Raw genomic sequence first — 16,776 nt, 5'->3', positions numbered from 1 at the left:
GGGGGATAGATAACATCAACAAAAAAAAAAAAGTCAGCACATTATGCAATAGTCTGCAATAGTCGGCATATTATGCAATAATCAACACATTATGCAATTCCAGACAACACAGATGTTATGAGATTTCTAAGAAGCATGTTATATCATTCACACATTTAACAAGCAACTAGTTCTGAATAAGCAAGCATCAATCAAGGAACAAGCAAGGAACTAGTTCATCAAGGAAAACAAGGTTTGAAAAAAATACCTTTCCCGTAATCACCAATTGCAAAGATCATTTCTTTGAAACTTGGGAAACGAACGGTATTAAATGCACTGAATTCTCAGTCATCCAAGATGATATGCATTTCCATGCAGTCTTTAATAACTTCTCTTTCACTGCACAGTTCCTTTCAGCGGTGACCTTTTGAGTTTTCTTGTGATCTGTCCTCATATATAAATCAATAGGACCTCTTGTATTACTTTGGGTTATTCGCTTTCTCTTCGTCTGATTTTGAACATGTAAATCAACACCACTGCCAACATTGCCATCGATTTCAACTTCTTGTTCCCCAACATCTATGTCAACATCAGAGCCTTCATCAGAGTTGAATGTACGCTGATACGCTAAATCAATGTTAGCCCTATGAGCATTTTTGGTCTTCTTTACAGCAAACAACTGATTTACTTTGTTGATAACAGAAGTGGTTGCATTCGGACATGGTGAAGTATTCCCTGACTTTCCTACGAGATGCTCCTTAAGCCTTGTGATTCCACCACCACGGATTAATTTGTTACATAACAAACAGGTAATAATATTTGGATTTTCTGGGTCTTTGCGTTCACCCCATTCCCATGCCGGATCCCTAGATTGCGTAGAAGAAGGCTATGAACCACATATATTGTTTGTGGTGTTTGCATTGGATGCACTAGAAGAATTCATAGCCATAACCTAAAACATAAATAGCTAATAAATCAACCAAAATAAAAAAAAACCAATAATAAAGAAGGTCTATTACCATATTTGACCATTAACTGTCAATTTCCATTGTCTATTAGGAAGGTTTATTACCTCAAATTCTTTAATTGATGAAGAAAAAACTGGGTTTTTTTTTCTTTCTGATATAGGTTTTGAAGATGAAATTTGTGGGTACAAGTTATTAATAAGAATGAACCCTAAAAAATAAGTGGGTTTTGAAGATGTTGACGAATTTAATTAATCAAAGCAAAAAAAAAAAGACTAATTATCAAAAGGTTCAAAACCCTAACTTTCAATTAATCAATAGTCTCTGAGATTTTTAGATGAAGAACATCAGCTAATCAAAAGTTCCTTCCTTAGATTGGATTCTCAATGATGATATTTGAAGAACACGACTTGCTGAATCAGGTATTTGAAGAACACGATCTGTTTTTCACTTCATCTCCTCTTCTTTTCTCTTCCACAGTTCTGAATCAGGTATTGGATTCTCTTCTTTTCTCTTCCACTGAAAACAATCGAATGAAAATTTTAGGGATTTAACCTATACCGGAACTGAAAAACCAAGATTACCCTTACACTTTACACAAAATGACCGGTACCGTTTAATTTCGGAAAATCTCGTTTCGTCCGTATCGGTCGATTTTATCGGGTAAATATCGTATCCCCGATATCCTTTATATCGTACCGTTCTAGACCGGTATCCGAAATATCGGCGATATATCGGCCGATATGGCCGATATTGACTACACTGCCCGTGACCTATTTGTTGTTTGCTCAGCCTTGAACCATCTGTGCGAATTTCTGTTTGTGACAGAGATCACAACTTCTGACTCTTATCATTATCTTCGTCTTTCCTTTGTTTCTTCACAAAATGCCTCTTGCTTTCTCCTGAACATGAAAATCTTCCACTGAAACTTCCATTTTTTCCTTAAATTTCACCACAACAACTAATTTTTTCTCTCACTCTTTTCATGTCTTTGAATTGTTGATGATGTTTACTCCCTGAAAGTTTGATTTCTTCCATAAAATTTCCATTTTTGAACTTAAACTTTGTAGATCTAGAAAAATATGAACAGTAGCTAATCTTCATGGAAACTTCTTGAACCAACAAGCTACATGAGAGATAAACCCTTTACTCCTCCCTGTTTCTAGCGCCAAAAATGTAGTTGCAGAAAATCCTACAACACACCCCTTGTAATAATCTGTAGATCTAAACATAAAAATGATGATAAGAATGCTAAAATTGTAAAGAGACACAAGGTTTACGTGGTTCGATCAATTTGATCTACATCCACGGGGTTAGGTTTTACTATGATTATTTGTAATTACATCTTGATTACATGGAGAATCCATTAATGAGGATTCGGAGCTATAGGTTCTTGAAGGAGGAAGAAGAAGGAGATAATAATAATACAACCAATTCTACTTTCTCTCTCTACAGAATGTATCCTCTCCTAAAGTGTGTCTTTCTTTCTGATTATCTCTCCCTTACTCTCTCTTGCCTTTCTCTTTATATAAGTGTTTATATAGTGGATGACAGCTAATGTACAGCTAACATTTTCCCTAATTTCGGATCTGGCTTGCGGTATTTTCGCAAGCTTACAAATGTAACATTCGCAACATTTCTTATTTTCGCAAGATCATCACACTTTTCTCATGTTTAAGTTGATGTCATCTGTTATGTCGTTTCTGAAATCATCCTGCGATGTCTTCGCGATGTGTTGTTAATAATTTCGCAAGCATATTCTTTTGTGCGAGATTCTGATCCTACAACCTAGTCAACAATCAGTACAATCTCCAGCCTTCAACAAGCGTTGTTGCTGAAAGGAAAACCGAGACACAGCATCAGAACGCTTCTCCAACATCCCAGGCTCCTCTGAAGACACAATGAAAAGATAACCAATCCTGAAATGCACAAACCTTGACCCGGCATCAACGAACGGGAAATTGTCTGACAGACTCAAACTTCTCTCTTCTCATGAAGGAGTGATCGAGTTACTGGAAGTCTGGGTTCAAGATGGTGCAATCAAATTGTCGTCCATTATGAGAGAGCCAACTGAAGAAGAAATGGAGAATCTCAGGTACTGTCTCCTTCATAGGTTCATCGATCATCCAACAAGTAACTACAATATTTTGAAGCACATCTTCAAAGAGAAGGTTGATCCCTAGCTTCAACTGGGGACTGAAGGAGTACACAAGAATCCCCTCCAGTCAGAACCTTTACACTCTGAACGACCAGTCAAAGAAGTAGTTCAATCGTTGATCGAGCATATCTGTGAAATTGCTCTAGATGCCTAAGGCACAAAGGAAAGACATGTTCACAACACCGAATTACATTGTGTCGGACATCTATCCTGGAAATATTCCTTGAACCTTCATCCACAGACACGGAGATGCACGATTGAGGACTACTTACCACAGACCATATCAGAGGAAATGAATTCGGAAGAATGCTGATCGATGCTGACACCACCATCAACATCATTTCACTGAAAACCCTCAGAGACGCAGGCATTACTTGACAAGAAGCTACTTGTGATCTATCTCAATCAGAGAACTTGAAGGAACGCTCGGAAATACTTATGGTTATATCAACATAAGTTCAACCTAGGCAGAAACCAAGTTTCACATAATCAGGAAGATCCAGGATATGACATGTTCTTCAGACGAGCGTGGATTCATGCTGAAAAGATGGCTACTGACAAAGCATCTTTGGTTGCACATCTCTCCAATGAAGAAAGTTCTGTTCCAGAAGATTTGGCGGGTATTCCGTCATCAGAGCACTTGAAGGAATTTCGAACTTTGACGAGGTTGAAGCAAGAACCTGCAAAGATGCATAGACATTCATCAATAGATTTCGCACTCAGGAAAGTCTCATTCCTCCCATGTCTATGTCATTTATTTCCTCACATGTTATCCTAGCATGGGGACTTAATATGCTAGAAACTCTACTATTGCAAGACGAATGGTAGCTTCGCCGCATTAGTATTTTACCAAGTGGTTGAATCTGACATTTCTCCGAATCGAACACTGAGACATTCATTACTGAGATGATTTCCAAGCCTGGAAAAGAACACTTTGGAGGTAGCCTTGTAGGAGTGTTCATGTGTGCCACAAAATCAGAAAGCTCTGATGTCTGCACAAGTGTTGAATCCCACTACTGCAACGAAAGGAGTGATGAATCAACATAAGATACTCAGGGCCGAGATGATCAAACCTAAGATCTTAAGGGATATGGCGCTTCAACGCTCAAGCATCTAAGAAGCCTTCAAATTGTACTCACAATCAAAGAGTACACCTTCTATAATGGCGCCTCTAGCTTCAGCACAAATATCTCGACGATGACACACTGATTCAATACCAGCACGATCAAAGTGTAACTGAATTTATCCCATGATAAGACTTCTGAAGCAGATGCAACATCATTCATCCATGGATGGCACATACTCCTTCAACATACACCGAGGACTTGATCTTATTGGAGAAATCAATTTATTTCAATAAATGTTATCCACATAACAAGTTATTGCAACCTGATGTGATTCCATCAAACTTCATCGACGGGTCTCTCTACATCACAAGCGCCTGCACGACTAAGGAATTTCCTCTCTTCACCGATCACATCCATAATGGAAACTGCCGCTATTATCTACCGCAACAACATCGATTCCCTGACAAGGCACTTCACAGTAAAGGTTTGGTAGAATTTTTGTTAAACCCTACAGCCTTATATTAAGGACGCTCAACTCATCAATTAGTTCGTGAAGGTAAAGGCTCACTAGATGAAGGAGTAAAGACTATGTCGATAATCATGGATCTAGCCTTTTCGGTCTCTGGAGAAACTCCGACCATAGTATCGGCATCAACAAGCATTTCTGGAGAAAATTCTATCGTGATCCAGCATCAACGACGGTCTCAGGGGAAACATCCTCATGACCAGCTTCATCAACTACCCGTTCTCTGAAGTGTTACTCGATGGATCGGACTTCTCCAAGCACTAATGATTCCTATCAAGGTGTGTAAACATGAAATGTATTCACATGAAAGTCTTTCCGAAGCTTGCACAACAGGCGGGCACAATCCCAAGTCTTCTACAAAATGTTCTCATCACCTCTACAAATGAGATACAACATACTTCAGCCCATGGGTTTACAAAAACGTACCAATGAGTGAGGAATGGGACCATACTTCCTCAACTAAAGATGTTCGTCTATGTCTCTTCTACAACATACCGAAAGGGCCCATCAATCAGACATACAAGCTGAAAGATATGGCCTCCACACTCAAGTTCATGGAATCTGAAAACTTGCACGGGATTACAAGTTACAAATGTGCACGCTTCGTTGGATGACCTAGACAACTCCAAATTGGTGATTTTTTTCTCATATGATAACTCGGTCTCTTAGCTTCAAAAATTGGGATCAACCACCGAACTCCGACGACGTATGAGGTTCCTATAGCCTCCAGAGCATACAACATGCAAGCAGAAATTCGTAGACGGGATTCATAACCTCTACAGTCGATCGATGTCCACCAGGTATTTTCGCTAAGTCCTTCATCAAGGTACCTCCTACTTCGACCACCTAGTAGTTTACATCAAGTTTTTTGTACCGGGTCCTCTATCTAGGTCTTGCCAGAAGAAGGGAAAAAGAAAGGGAGAGATTTAACAAAATATTGGGGACTGACGGTCCACTGATCATGACGATCAGTTCACAGTCCAAGACCCGTGACTGGCACCAAGTTCACCTACGCTAATCATTCATCATAAAACGAATGCTACAACCAAGACATACAACCATGGTCATTACATCATCCCCTCTTGAGAGCAACCTCAGTTAAGGTCCCGTGACCAAGGTTTCAAAAGTGATGTTTCTACGACTGACAGAAACAAGATGGCACTGCAAGCACCATGCTCATGTATCAATCACGGGTCCTGATCTCAAGTGCATCAATGTCATTAAAATACTTCACCAACCGTTCAATACATAAGCGAATGGTCTAAAGACACAACAAGAGTATTTTACAACAAGCTCGTCTGAGATGATTTTACACTGTCCCGCACAAAGCAGCTAGCTGGGAGAAACTGGTGAAGAATCTAGGTATGAGTCATATATCATATTCTTCATATCGATGTCCTCTACAACATATCCAAAATTCACAACTATTGGATAAACGAGGAAAGAGATGTGGCTGAAACATTGGACTACATGGCAGCTGAAAATTTTCTGAAAGTCTCCTGGAAGTTTACTGTTTCGTCAATTTTGGCCATTAAACGTGCTCAAAAGCCGAAACGCTTCTTTGCTAAAGCTTGGAAATTTTCTGAGGATGAAGAAACATGGGTAGATAGCGAAATCCCAACATCGGACGAAGATTCTACAATATTTTTGCTAGAAGACCTAACTTCTGAATTTTCTGATGACGAATTATGACGAAATTATTCATTCATCAACATCTGAATCAGGAGCTACACCATCAACGCGAAGCCGAACTTCATATTCAGCTGATAATCTCACTTGCTGAAGTCGGCGGTGCTTCTGCTGATGAGATATGAGCTTTTCATCTTCATCTCTTTTCTTCTGTGATATTTCATCACGTCCCTGCTTTCCCTCCGCATCTGCTAATACCAATAAAGCATATATCTTAGCACGGACGACTCCCAGATGATCGAGAGACATACAATGTGTCAGCCTTCCAGTGTCTCTGAAAGGTTGATTCACCTCGGCATGAGCATCTGCAGAAGTCTTCATCTTTGACTTCATAGAGCGTTCCCCAGAAGAGCCAGAAGAGTGGTTGTAACCTGAAGTCACCACTATCTGAGGCGAAAGACATGGAGTCATGGATATACCAATAACAAACGCGTAACAAAATGGTAACAATCCAACTCTTACCTATTTACAATTTCACTAGTTGTAGTGATTATAACGTCAGAATTTCGAAAACTTGCTCATTCCTTCAACCCTGCAAAGACGAGCAAGATTCATTATTCAAAATCATGACTTGATTTTCATAAAACCATGAACAACCCACGTGAATTTTAACATCCACCGGTTTTTCAAAAATTGGACAGACGTCCATTCTACAATTGTGAAAACTCACATACAAACATTATTTCACCATGTATGATTGTCTACTTTCAACGTTAATCAAAACGTTGATTTTACAAAAAAATACGTTTTAACGTGAAACTCACGTAAATTTGAAAAAAAATATATGTATATATATTTTTGCTCCCTCGAGAGTATATTTTCAAAAAATTTTGAAAGCTTACATATCGAAAATAAATTTTTCATGAAAGCTCATAGACAAATTTTTTTACTAACAGACGCACGTCTATTCAAAAAAAAAAACTTTTTCTCTCGTACAAGCATCCACCTACGAAACGAGAGTTTATTAAAATGTCACATATTTTAAAAAAAAATCTCTCCTACATTAGCGATTACTGCTAGTTTCTTAAACTAACGATCGAACGAACGTTTGTTCCTAAAACAAGGGTTTTTACAAAACTCACGTCTATACATGCATATGTATATATAATTTTAACATGAACAAGTTATCAACTTCTGAAAAAGAAATAAAAAAAAGAACGGTGCTACACCAATTTACGTTTGTTAGACGATGCTCTGTCATGCTACTGGGATCTTCGTTCAAGCCATGGTTCGCTCATACAATCGAAAATCCGGTAACATTCTATCTTAGGACTAAGTTTAATTACTTATTTAGTATGTAACTAAAAAAGTCACCATCCAGTGCTGACTGAGGAACATGACTGTCTTACACTAAGAAAGGGACTTAATGTAGATGGTGGATTTTCGACAAAGGCTAAAATCGTAAAACCATAATTGTACATATTCCTGATCCAGCAATCAGATGAGTATTGAGGCTCATGTCTCTCATTGAAGCATAAAAACTCATGCCGCAAGAGTCTCTCACTGAGTTTATTGTCTCTCAGAGCATACATGAATATGCAGTCTCTCAACTGAGGCAACGACATATCTCATGAATATTGAGCAATTTCAGTAATCACTTTTATATAGAATCGAACGATTGGACGGCTCCTAGACAACTCGCCTGCTAGTATAGAGCATAACGTCTTCAGGATGTAACAATGTTTTCCCTTACTATATAAAAGACATGCATATAGAATCTTAACGATTGGACGGCTCCTAGACAGCTTGCCTGCTAGTATAGAGCAATAACATCTTCAGGATGTAACAATGTTTTCCCTGACTATATAAAAGAAATATGAAGCTTCAACAAGCTCATATCGCTCAATTCTTGAATAATTAATGCTCCTAGACGATGGTGCTAGTATAGAGTCATCTATTAATTATTTCTAAATCATTAGATTCGTTAACTGAATCCTTAGAAAATATTCTACGTTCTTCATAATATTTCATTACTTCAATTCATGGTTGTTCCCAGCATAATTCCATGGGTTAGTGATAAATATTCAACGTACGGGCATCTGAGCCGCTATCGAGTAAGCCCCGACCAAAATGGTGCAAGTGTATTCAGCAATAATGCACTAACGAGCACCTGAATGCACGAACGAGCATTCAAAAATACGAAGGAACGATGAACCTACACAAAATATGAAGAAAAATAATAATAAAAAAATATTAAGCTAAGGCACTAGGGGATTGGGCCCACCGTCCGGCCAGTCATGCTGTGGTCAGTCCTACGCCTAATTATTTATTTTATCATATTTTATCATATTTTATTATTTTTCCTCCATCTCATGAAAATCCCTTCATTTGAACAAATATCCTTCATTTTAAGGAAACTCCTCAATTTCATGGTGTTTCCTCCGTATCAAGGAAATAATAAAAACTAGGAAAGGTGTCGCGGGACCAAGATCACTAGCCGACCGGTCATGCCCTAGTTGTGGCCGGTCCCACACCTTTCATTCATTATTATTTTATTATTATTATTTCCTTCATCCCATGAAATCCCTTAATTTCATGATATTTCCTTCAATTCATGAAAATAATATAAAATTAGGGAAGACTCACTGGACCGGGCCACTAGTCGGCCGACCATGCCATAGCCATGGCCGGTCCCACATGCCCTTTATTTTATTATTATTATTATTTCCTTCATCTCATGGAAACTCCTTCACTTCAAGGAAACTCCTTAGTTTCAACAAATTCCTTGATTTCATGATATTTCCCTAAAATCATGAAAATAATATAAAATTAGAAAAAAGTGCCATAGGACCAGGCTTATTGGTCGTCCGGCCATGCCTTGGCCATAACCGGTCCCACACTTCATGATTCCTTATTTTATTATTATTATTTCCTTCATCATATGAAGTTTCCTCAGTTTGAGCAAAAACCTTGGTTTCTTCATATTTTCTCAAATGAATGCTCAAATGCACGCCAGAAAACATCAAAATTCTCAGGACTGTGGCACGATCACTTTGGTGTCATGAGCATATTAACTTGACCGACCAAGGTTGGTTCTTTGGCTTGCAAGAGGCCGGTCCCACACTTTTTCATCATTTGACCTAATTTGTTCACATTAGGTTCAAACTCTTCCAAACAATTTGGAATTTCATAAAACGATTGTCAGTCGGTCCCGTGACCAACCAGGGCCGGTTTCATGACCCCTTGATCGGTCCTTCATCTCTTTATAATTTATTAGGTTTTATCACCTAAGGTTCAGACGAACATTATTTTAATGAATGATTAAACCAACATTTAATTATCTTTTCACCAACTGGTCTTCAAGAGACTTTGGTATTAGCTCACTCGAGCATTTGGGCGATACATGGTCGATCCATCATCCCATGTAGTCGGTCCCTCCTTCACTCCGTGGTTGATTTTCAATAAATCATCAATTGATCAGCAATTGATCAAAATTAGGGTTTCGAATCCAAAGCTCTGCAAAACATAATTCTGAGAAGATTCAAACACTAATAATTTTACATTGATCCCGTGATCAACATTTTAATACTCGGTTCAGTTGCCAGTATTTTAAATTAATATTTTATTTGGTCCTGTTACCAATAATTCATCAGACGAGCAACATTCGCTCAAATGAGCAATATTTGCTCAGACTAAGGAATATTGGTTCAACTACCAATATTCAACAATTCATCAAGTGAACAATATTTGTTCACCTCAACTCTCAACATTTATTCGATAATTATACCTCTGTCTCAACAGACACGTTCAATTCATGAGTCCCAGAACATTTGTTCAACTCAGCAATACAAAGACTCATCGTCTCATCAAGTCAGCAACTGACTAATTAAAACCACGAGACATCAATCGTGTTACATGGGGGGATATTAACTAGGGTTTTGCTCTGGAGGTCTACGACACGTGTGTTCATACACACGATGAGAATGTGAGCAAGTCGTGCAATCAGTTGGAGGAGTTAGCAAAGTAGTGGATGGAAAATCAACCAAATCTCCGCACAATGAGCAACTGGTTTTAACACGATTTCCACTTCCCCACTCTTTGACTCCAGCAACTTTCACACTTCATGGGATCAAGGTGTTTACAATTCTAGCAATATAAATAAGTTTCTGAATCATGATTGAAAAACAAGACATTCTTTCGTCGACCAGACACTCTTTCGTCGAACAAACAATTTTTCAGGGAACAAAAACTCATCGTCTGAACAGTTACTCTCAATAGAGCAAATTCAATCAATCAGAACTTATCTTATTTTTTCACGCAGAATACACAACACACCTACGGTTTCGATCACCATCAATATCACATATTTCTCAACTTCCCTCCTACAGATCGACCCATCCTCTCTTGTGACCGAATTGACTCTGGAACGGCCATTGTCTTGGTTTAGGCCAGAGTCTTACAGATTGATCTCTCGAATTAAAAGCATTCCCTCTTGCAGTGCATCTGTGTGAGGTTAGACAGTTCGCTCGGTTCAAGAAGTTTCCTCCGAACGGTCGTCTCCTCAATTCCTTAAAAACCAGCAACTCGTTTTGCCCCATCTACACCTGCCAATACACTATTAAGTGCTGAGGAATTTGCACGTCTCAACACTAAGCGGAAGGATGTGTTGAGGCAGTATGCCTGGCAACACAGTAATAAGTGTTGAAGAATTTGAACGTCTCAACACTAAGAGGAAGGATGTGTTGAGGCAGTATTCCTGGCAACACAGTAGTGAGTATTGAGGAATTTGAACGTCTCAACACTAAGAGGAAGGATGTGTTGAAGCAGTATGCCTGGAAACACAGTAGTGAGCGTTGAGGAATTTGCACGTCTCAACACTAAGAGGAAATCGTGTTGAGGCAGTATGCATGACAACACAATAGTGAGTGTTGGGGAATTTGCACAGCTTAACACTAAGAGGAAGGATGTGTTGAGGCAGTGTGCCTGGTAACACAATAGTGGGTGTTGAGGAATTTGCATGTCTCAACACTAAGAGAAAATCGTGTTGAGGCAGTATGCCTGACAAGACAATAGTAAGTGTTGAGGAATTTTCACGCCTCAACACTAAGAGAAATGATGTGTTGAGGCAGTATGCCTGCAACACAGTAGTGAGTGTTGAGGAATTTGCACGTCTCAACATTAAGAGGAAATCGTGTTGAGGAATTTGCACGTCTGAACACTAAGAGGAAGGATGTGTTGAGGAAGTATGCCTGGAAACACAGTAGTGAGTGTTGAGGAATTTGAACGTCTCAACACTAAGAGGAAAACGTGTTGAGGCAGTATGCCTGACAACACAATAATGAGTATTGAGGAATTTGCACGTCTCAACACTAAGAGGCCAGTAAGCCTGGCAACACAGTAGTGAGTGTTGATAAATTTGCACGTCTCAACACTAATAGGAAGGATGTGTTGAGGTAGTATGCCTGGCAACACAGCAATGAGTGTTGAGGAATTTGCACGTCTCAACACTAAGAGGAAGGATGTGTTGAGGAAGGATGTGTTGAGGCAGTATTCCTGGCAACACAGTAGTGAGTTTTGAGGAATTTGCACGTCTCAACACTAAGAGGAAGGATGTGTTTAGGCAGTATGCCTGGCAACACAGTATTGAGTGTTGAGGAATTTGAACGTCTCAACACTAAGAGGAAAACGTGTTGAGGAATTTGCACGTCTCAACACTGATAGGAAGGATGTGTTGAGGAAGTCACTACACCATATCCTGGTTTTTGCAACGCCGGGGTTTTTCGGTTAACAACGGATATAATTGTTGCAGATGGAGCAACAAAAATATACGTTGCACAATAGGAATTCCGTTGCTTTATTTATAATTTAACTTTTAGTAATTGCGTATATTTCATACACCGTTGATATAGGTTGCAATCCTGCGGTTAAGCTAAATTCCGTTATTTTCGAAGAGTTTTAGAATTAATATTATTATTTTTATTTGTCTCTGAAGTACTAGAAATGAGTATCACCACAAACTCGTTCTGCTTCTTCTCTTCCTTTTCGACCCAGCTCTGAAAATCCTACAGATCCAACCTTTGCTATCACAATCAAAGACTAATCCCAACCTCTTCTCCAAATTAAAACCCATGTATACGATCTAAAAGAAAACCCCTCTTTTGTAACCCTAGATTTAGGTTATTTGTTCCTAAAACCAAAAGCAAACTCTCATCAAATTTTAGTTTACTTGTTCATATGCAAACACCTCTCACCATCGATTTCAAAAACTAATCATAACTGCATCTTTGAATCAAAACCCATCTCAGAATTAGAACCATAATCCTTTAACATCCCCTAATTTTTGTAACCCTAGATACAGTTGATTATTCTCCCGAAATTGAAGCAAACCCTCATCTCATATTCGATATAGCTGAAAGTACAAGAAGAAGACTTCACCAGGTATAAACCTAATTTTTTTTTACTTTTTTTTTGTTATCATTACTTGATTTTATTTTGCTGTTATTGCTTGATTCTGTAAAGATTTTGCAAATTTTCCTTTTGTTTGATGTATTTGATGGAGTCATAAAGCATGGGTTTTATTTGATTTCAGCTTTGGTCATATTTGATATCTCTATGGTTTTTTGAATGAGAAAAATCTGTATTTACTTTGATTTTATGTTTTATGTGGGTATTGTTCTTTGTTTAAGATTTGAAACTATGGAAAGGTGTTTTTTTTTGTTGTTAACTATGTAATGGATTTTACTAAATCTGCAGGCAGGACAGGATTGGATTCGTAATGATAATGGGTGAGTTGAGGGAAACGAGGATAGTGAAGAAGCATATGCTGCTACATCGAGTCATCTTGTATGTTAAGCCTTTGCTGAGACTGGTTTGTAACTCAGTTTTTGGGAGTCATCTTGTATGTTAAGCCTTTGCTGAGACTGGTTTGTAACTCAGTTTTTGGATCTGCCAGGGGTTTTACTGATATGCTAGTTCAACACATCCCTTCTGCCAAAGAAGCTGCAGCAAGGAAAGTAGAGCATATATATAGTGAACCTCGAGATTCATCGGTTTTCAATCAATGGAGAGTTGTGATCCATCTGGACCTCTAATGGTTAATGTGAACAAACTCTACTCTAAATCAGATTGCAATCTCGTTGATGTTCTCTGTAAATTTTACAGTGGTGAGATTCAGACTGGACAGATTGTGCCGGGAGAAGGTTATTCACCAGATGATGAAGAGGATATGACCGTAAGGTTTACTATCTATATCCAAAATTTATGCTATTTTCAGATATTCTGACTTTTATTAATATGTTTTGTAATTAAAATTATTTCTGTAGGGACCCAACATGCTCTTAGATGATTGCCTTCCGGTGGAGCTGATAAAACTTGTTGAATGCTGTAAATAATTCCATAGTTCAAGGATAAAATAAATTTCACCAAGTTTCCTTCAGGACTAACCTTTTTCATTTCTCATTATATTAATCTGGATGATTTTATCTACATGTTCCAATGGGGAGCACGTGAGGGACCTCTCTGTGACGAACCTATCAGAAATATGAAGTTCAAGATTGTTGATGCTAAGGTTGCTCCTGAACCCATATATCGAGGTACTGGTCAGATTAGTCCAACTGCTCGACGGGTTACATATTCAGCTTTCCTCATGGCTATTCCACGTCTTATGGAACCTGTATACTATGTTGAGGTAACTGTTAGTTATTTTATGAACTTCCCAAAGAAAAACAAAATTGTTGAAATCCGATCGATCATTTTGAACCTTTTCTTTATATAATCCTTTGTTTAACCATTTTTGCGCTACTTGTTGTACTTTTTCAGATACAGACCCCAATAGGTTGTGTATCTGCCATCTATACAGTGTTTTCTCATCGACGTGGTCATGTTACGACTAATGTTCCTCAACCTGGTACGCCAGCTTATATCATAAAGGTCGGTTATAAAACTCTACTTCTCATGATATAAATCAACTGCACTGGTTGAGATTCAAAAAGTTCAGTCGAGATTAAGCCATTCATTTGACATCTCATAAAGACCATTCCAATTCTGAGGCTGTTTGTCCAAGACATTGACTGTAGTTGCATGGTGTTACCAGCACCAACAGAAAGAACACTACTTCCCACTAACATGTTTATTATTTGTTCCAGTACTTTGCTTAACTCAATTTCCTATTTGATTTTCTACATGATACTACATAGTTAATTACCTTGTTATTGTGAGGTGTACATGTCAGTCTAAACTTATAATGATCTATGCAGATAATACTTCACTTTGCAGTAGATTCTTTTGCGGAGGAAAAGAGACCACAACTACATGAAAGGTAAATCTTTGTTAAGAACACTTTTCGAGTTAATGTTAATGGTATCTGACTTCTTATATGATGATTGTGCATAACTTTCTCTTTATGTGCTCAAGTTAATTGGTGTTTGAACCTGTTCATGAGATACTAAGTTCGCTTAGCTGATCTGAACGTTTTTGAAGGAGTATTGTTGAGTATATCGAGATTATCTGGGGACTACTGGGTGCTTCTGGTATTATCACTAGTATAACTCATATCCTATCAACTGTGATAGAAGGGATCGATGGGTACAATTTGCAACAGACACCAGGTCCATGATACCAACAAGAACGCGCAAGTGTCATTCCTACACTGAAGAGATAATGCTCATCTCTGTCCTTGATTTTCTTTGTCTTTTTATTTTACTTGTATATAATTGGTCTCTGATTTTCTTGTGATTGCGTTCTTGAATCGTCTCGTTGGTGGTGTGCAGGTAGCACATATTGTTGTTTCATTCTGAGAGACGGTGGTGGAGTCCTCTTCGGTGGAATGTTTCGTCGAAAAATTTTGTGAACTTTCCAAAGAAAAACAAAAGCCAGAATATAAGTTAATGTTGAAATCCTATCGATCATTTTGAACATTTTCTTTATAAAATCCTTTCTTTAACCATTTATGCACTACTTGTACTTTTTCAGATACAGACCCCAATAGGTTGTGTATCTGCCATCTATACGGTGTTGTCTTATCGACGTCGTCATGTTATGGCTGATGTTCCTCAGACTGGTACGCCAGCTTATATCTAATTTCGTCAGGTCAGTATTCTCTATTGTGAGATGTGCTCCTTAGTGTGCTGACTGGATACTTTTTTTTTCCTCTTTTCAGTTACTATAGCAGCAGTTAGGGCTATAACTACGACCCCACATCAGTTTGTGCAGAACTGTATGCACTTTCATATAAAAAATGATTGCATGTTTTGATTTTTAGGTACCAACGACTACTATTATTATCCATCATAAATATCTTTTAGCACGACTTTGGGCATGCATATAGGTTCTTATCTAGTTTGCTACTTCTTTTGTTTTGCGTTTGAGATTTGTTCGATTATAGGTTTGAAATACATAAAATATATATAATGTTGAATTTTCATCCAATATTTCCAGGCATTCAAGAGCAACCTTTCCCAGTTTTCTGGGTTTAAACGGAATAAGATGAGGTAAAAAGAAATATTTATACTCCCGATTCGAAATTTTTTACTATAGATTTTGCGTCTGATCAGCTAATACTTTGAAATCCATTTTTTGTTGTCTATGTGTTTACAGGTGACAATTTTTTCAAGTGTGCAAGCTAAATGTGAAAGAAGAGAAGATGGGCATGACATATGGCATGGAGCTAATGGTTTGTTATCCACTCCTACTATTCTTTTTTGATGAATTTGTTTTTAACCCCTGTAAGAATTATTTTGATTTTTGATTAATAGACAAACTAATCGACTAAGATTCATGAAACTAAACCAAGAATGTTGTTCTTGTCGTGTCAATTGATCTATTAAATATGCAATTTCACTTAGTTGTTTCATTTCATCGATGGCTTTTGTCAGTTTATATTATCAAAAGGGTCTGACTCCTGTTAGAGCATTGCTCGGTCGAACTCGCATGTGTTGCTATCTCAAGCATGTTTGTCAATGTTAGTGATCAAACCTATAAGTCTTGATTTCTAGCCTACATAGCTAAAGATCTCGGACTAGGATAGAAAGTGTAGTTGATCTCAAGACTCCATGGAAATTATCATACAAGACGAAGGACTACTCAAGGAACTGGTGGATCTTCATCGACTAAAAGGTATGTGGAGACTTGAACTTATCTGTCACTCAAAAGTCCATTTACTCTATCTCCTACTCTTGAGACAAAAGTCGTTATGATATATAGACTTTCATTATACACAATTGCTATTTCGAGCCGAGTTTATCTCGCCTATCTATTTCTCGAAATGTGTGTTGGTAAGCTTTCGCTTTAGCCGAATTCATCTTTACCTAGTGACGAAAGTCATGTTATGTTTCAATCACTTTGAAAATTGCTCTGACGAAAAATGGTCTGTGAATAACGGTTATATCCGTCCTCTGAGAATGTTTCAATGATTGAAATGAGAGTTTAGGTTACATAACCATTAGTAGGATATAA

General features: G+C 38.0%; 1 protein-coding gene and 1 long non-coding RNA gene across 2 annotated transcripts; both read left to right on the top strand.

Annotated features, from left to right (window-relative positions):
* Window positions 1-12,378: 12,378 nt before the first annotated feature.
* LOC113293770 lies at window positions 12,379-13,341 on the top strand. Its single transcript, XR_003332548.1, has 3 exons — window positions 12,379-12,762; window positions 13,078-13,167; window positions 13,277-13,341. It is a non-coding gene; the product is annotated as an uncharacterized LOC113293770 (long non-coding RNA).
* A 43-nt stretch (window positions 13,342-13,384) lies between these two features.
* Window positions 13,385-15,314, top strand: LOC113295873 (110 kDa U5 small nuclear ribonucleoprotein component CLO-like). The gene is made up of 7 exons (XM_026544202.1): window positions 13,385-13,555; window positions 13,647-13,707; window positions 13,827-14,011; window positions 14,143-14,253; window positions 14,580-14,641; window positions 14,803-15,205; window positions 15,295-15,314. Exons 1-6 carry the CDS (start codon window positions 13,385-13,387, stop codon window positions 14,936-14,938), a joined length of 726 nt encoding a protein of 241 aa, XP_026399987.1. The 3' UTR covers window positions 14,939-15,205; window positions 15,295-15,314.
* The last annotated feature ends 1,462 nt before the right edge of the window (window positions 15,315-16,776 follow it).

This window comes from Papaver somniferum, chromosome 7, assembly GCF_003573695.1.
Source record: "Papaver somniferum cultivar HN1 chromosome 7, ASM357369v1, whole genome shotgun sequence".
Lineage (NCBI taxonomy): Eukaryota > Viridiplantae > Streptophyta > Magnoliopsida > Ranunculales > Papaveraceae > Papaver > Papaver somniferum.
Note: the sequence above shows the minus strand (reverse complement) of the source record. Positions and strands in the feature narration are given on the sequence as shown.

What these genes read in the sequence shown, in the direction of transcription:
- LOC113295873 (XM_026544202.1), top strand. Translation starts at nt 13,385, where the DNA reads ATGGAGAGTTGTGATCCATCTGGACCTCTAATGGTTAATGTGAACAAA. An exon ending in ATGATGAAGAGGATATGACC is followed by an intron (nt 13,556 to 13,646) that starts GTAAGGTTTACT and finishes TTATTTCTGTAG; the next exon opens with GGACCCAACATGCTCTTAGA. An exon ending in CGCCAGCTTATATCATAAAG is followed by an intron (nt 14,254 to 14,579) that starts GTCGGTTATAAA and finishes TGATCTATGCAG; the next exon opens with ATAATACTTCACTTTGCAGT.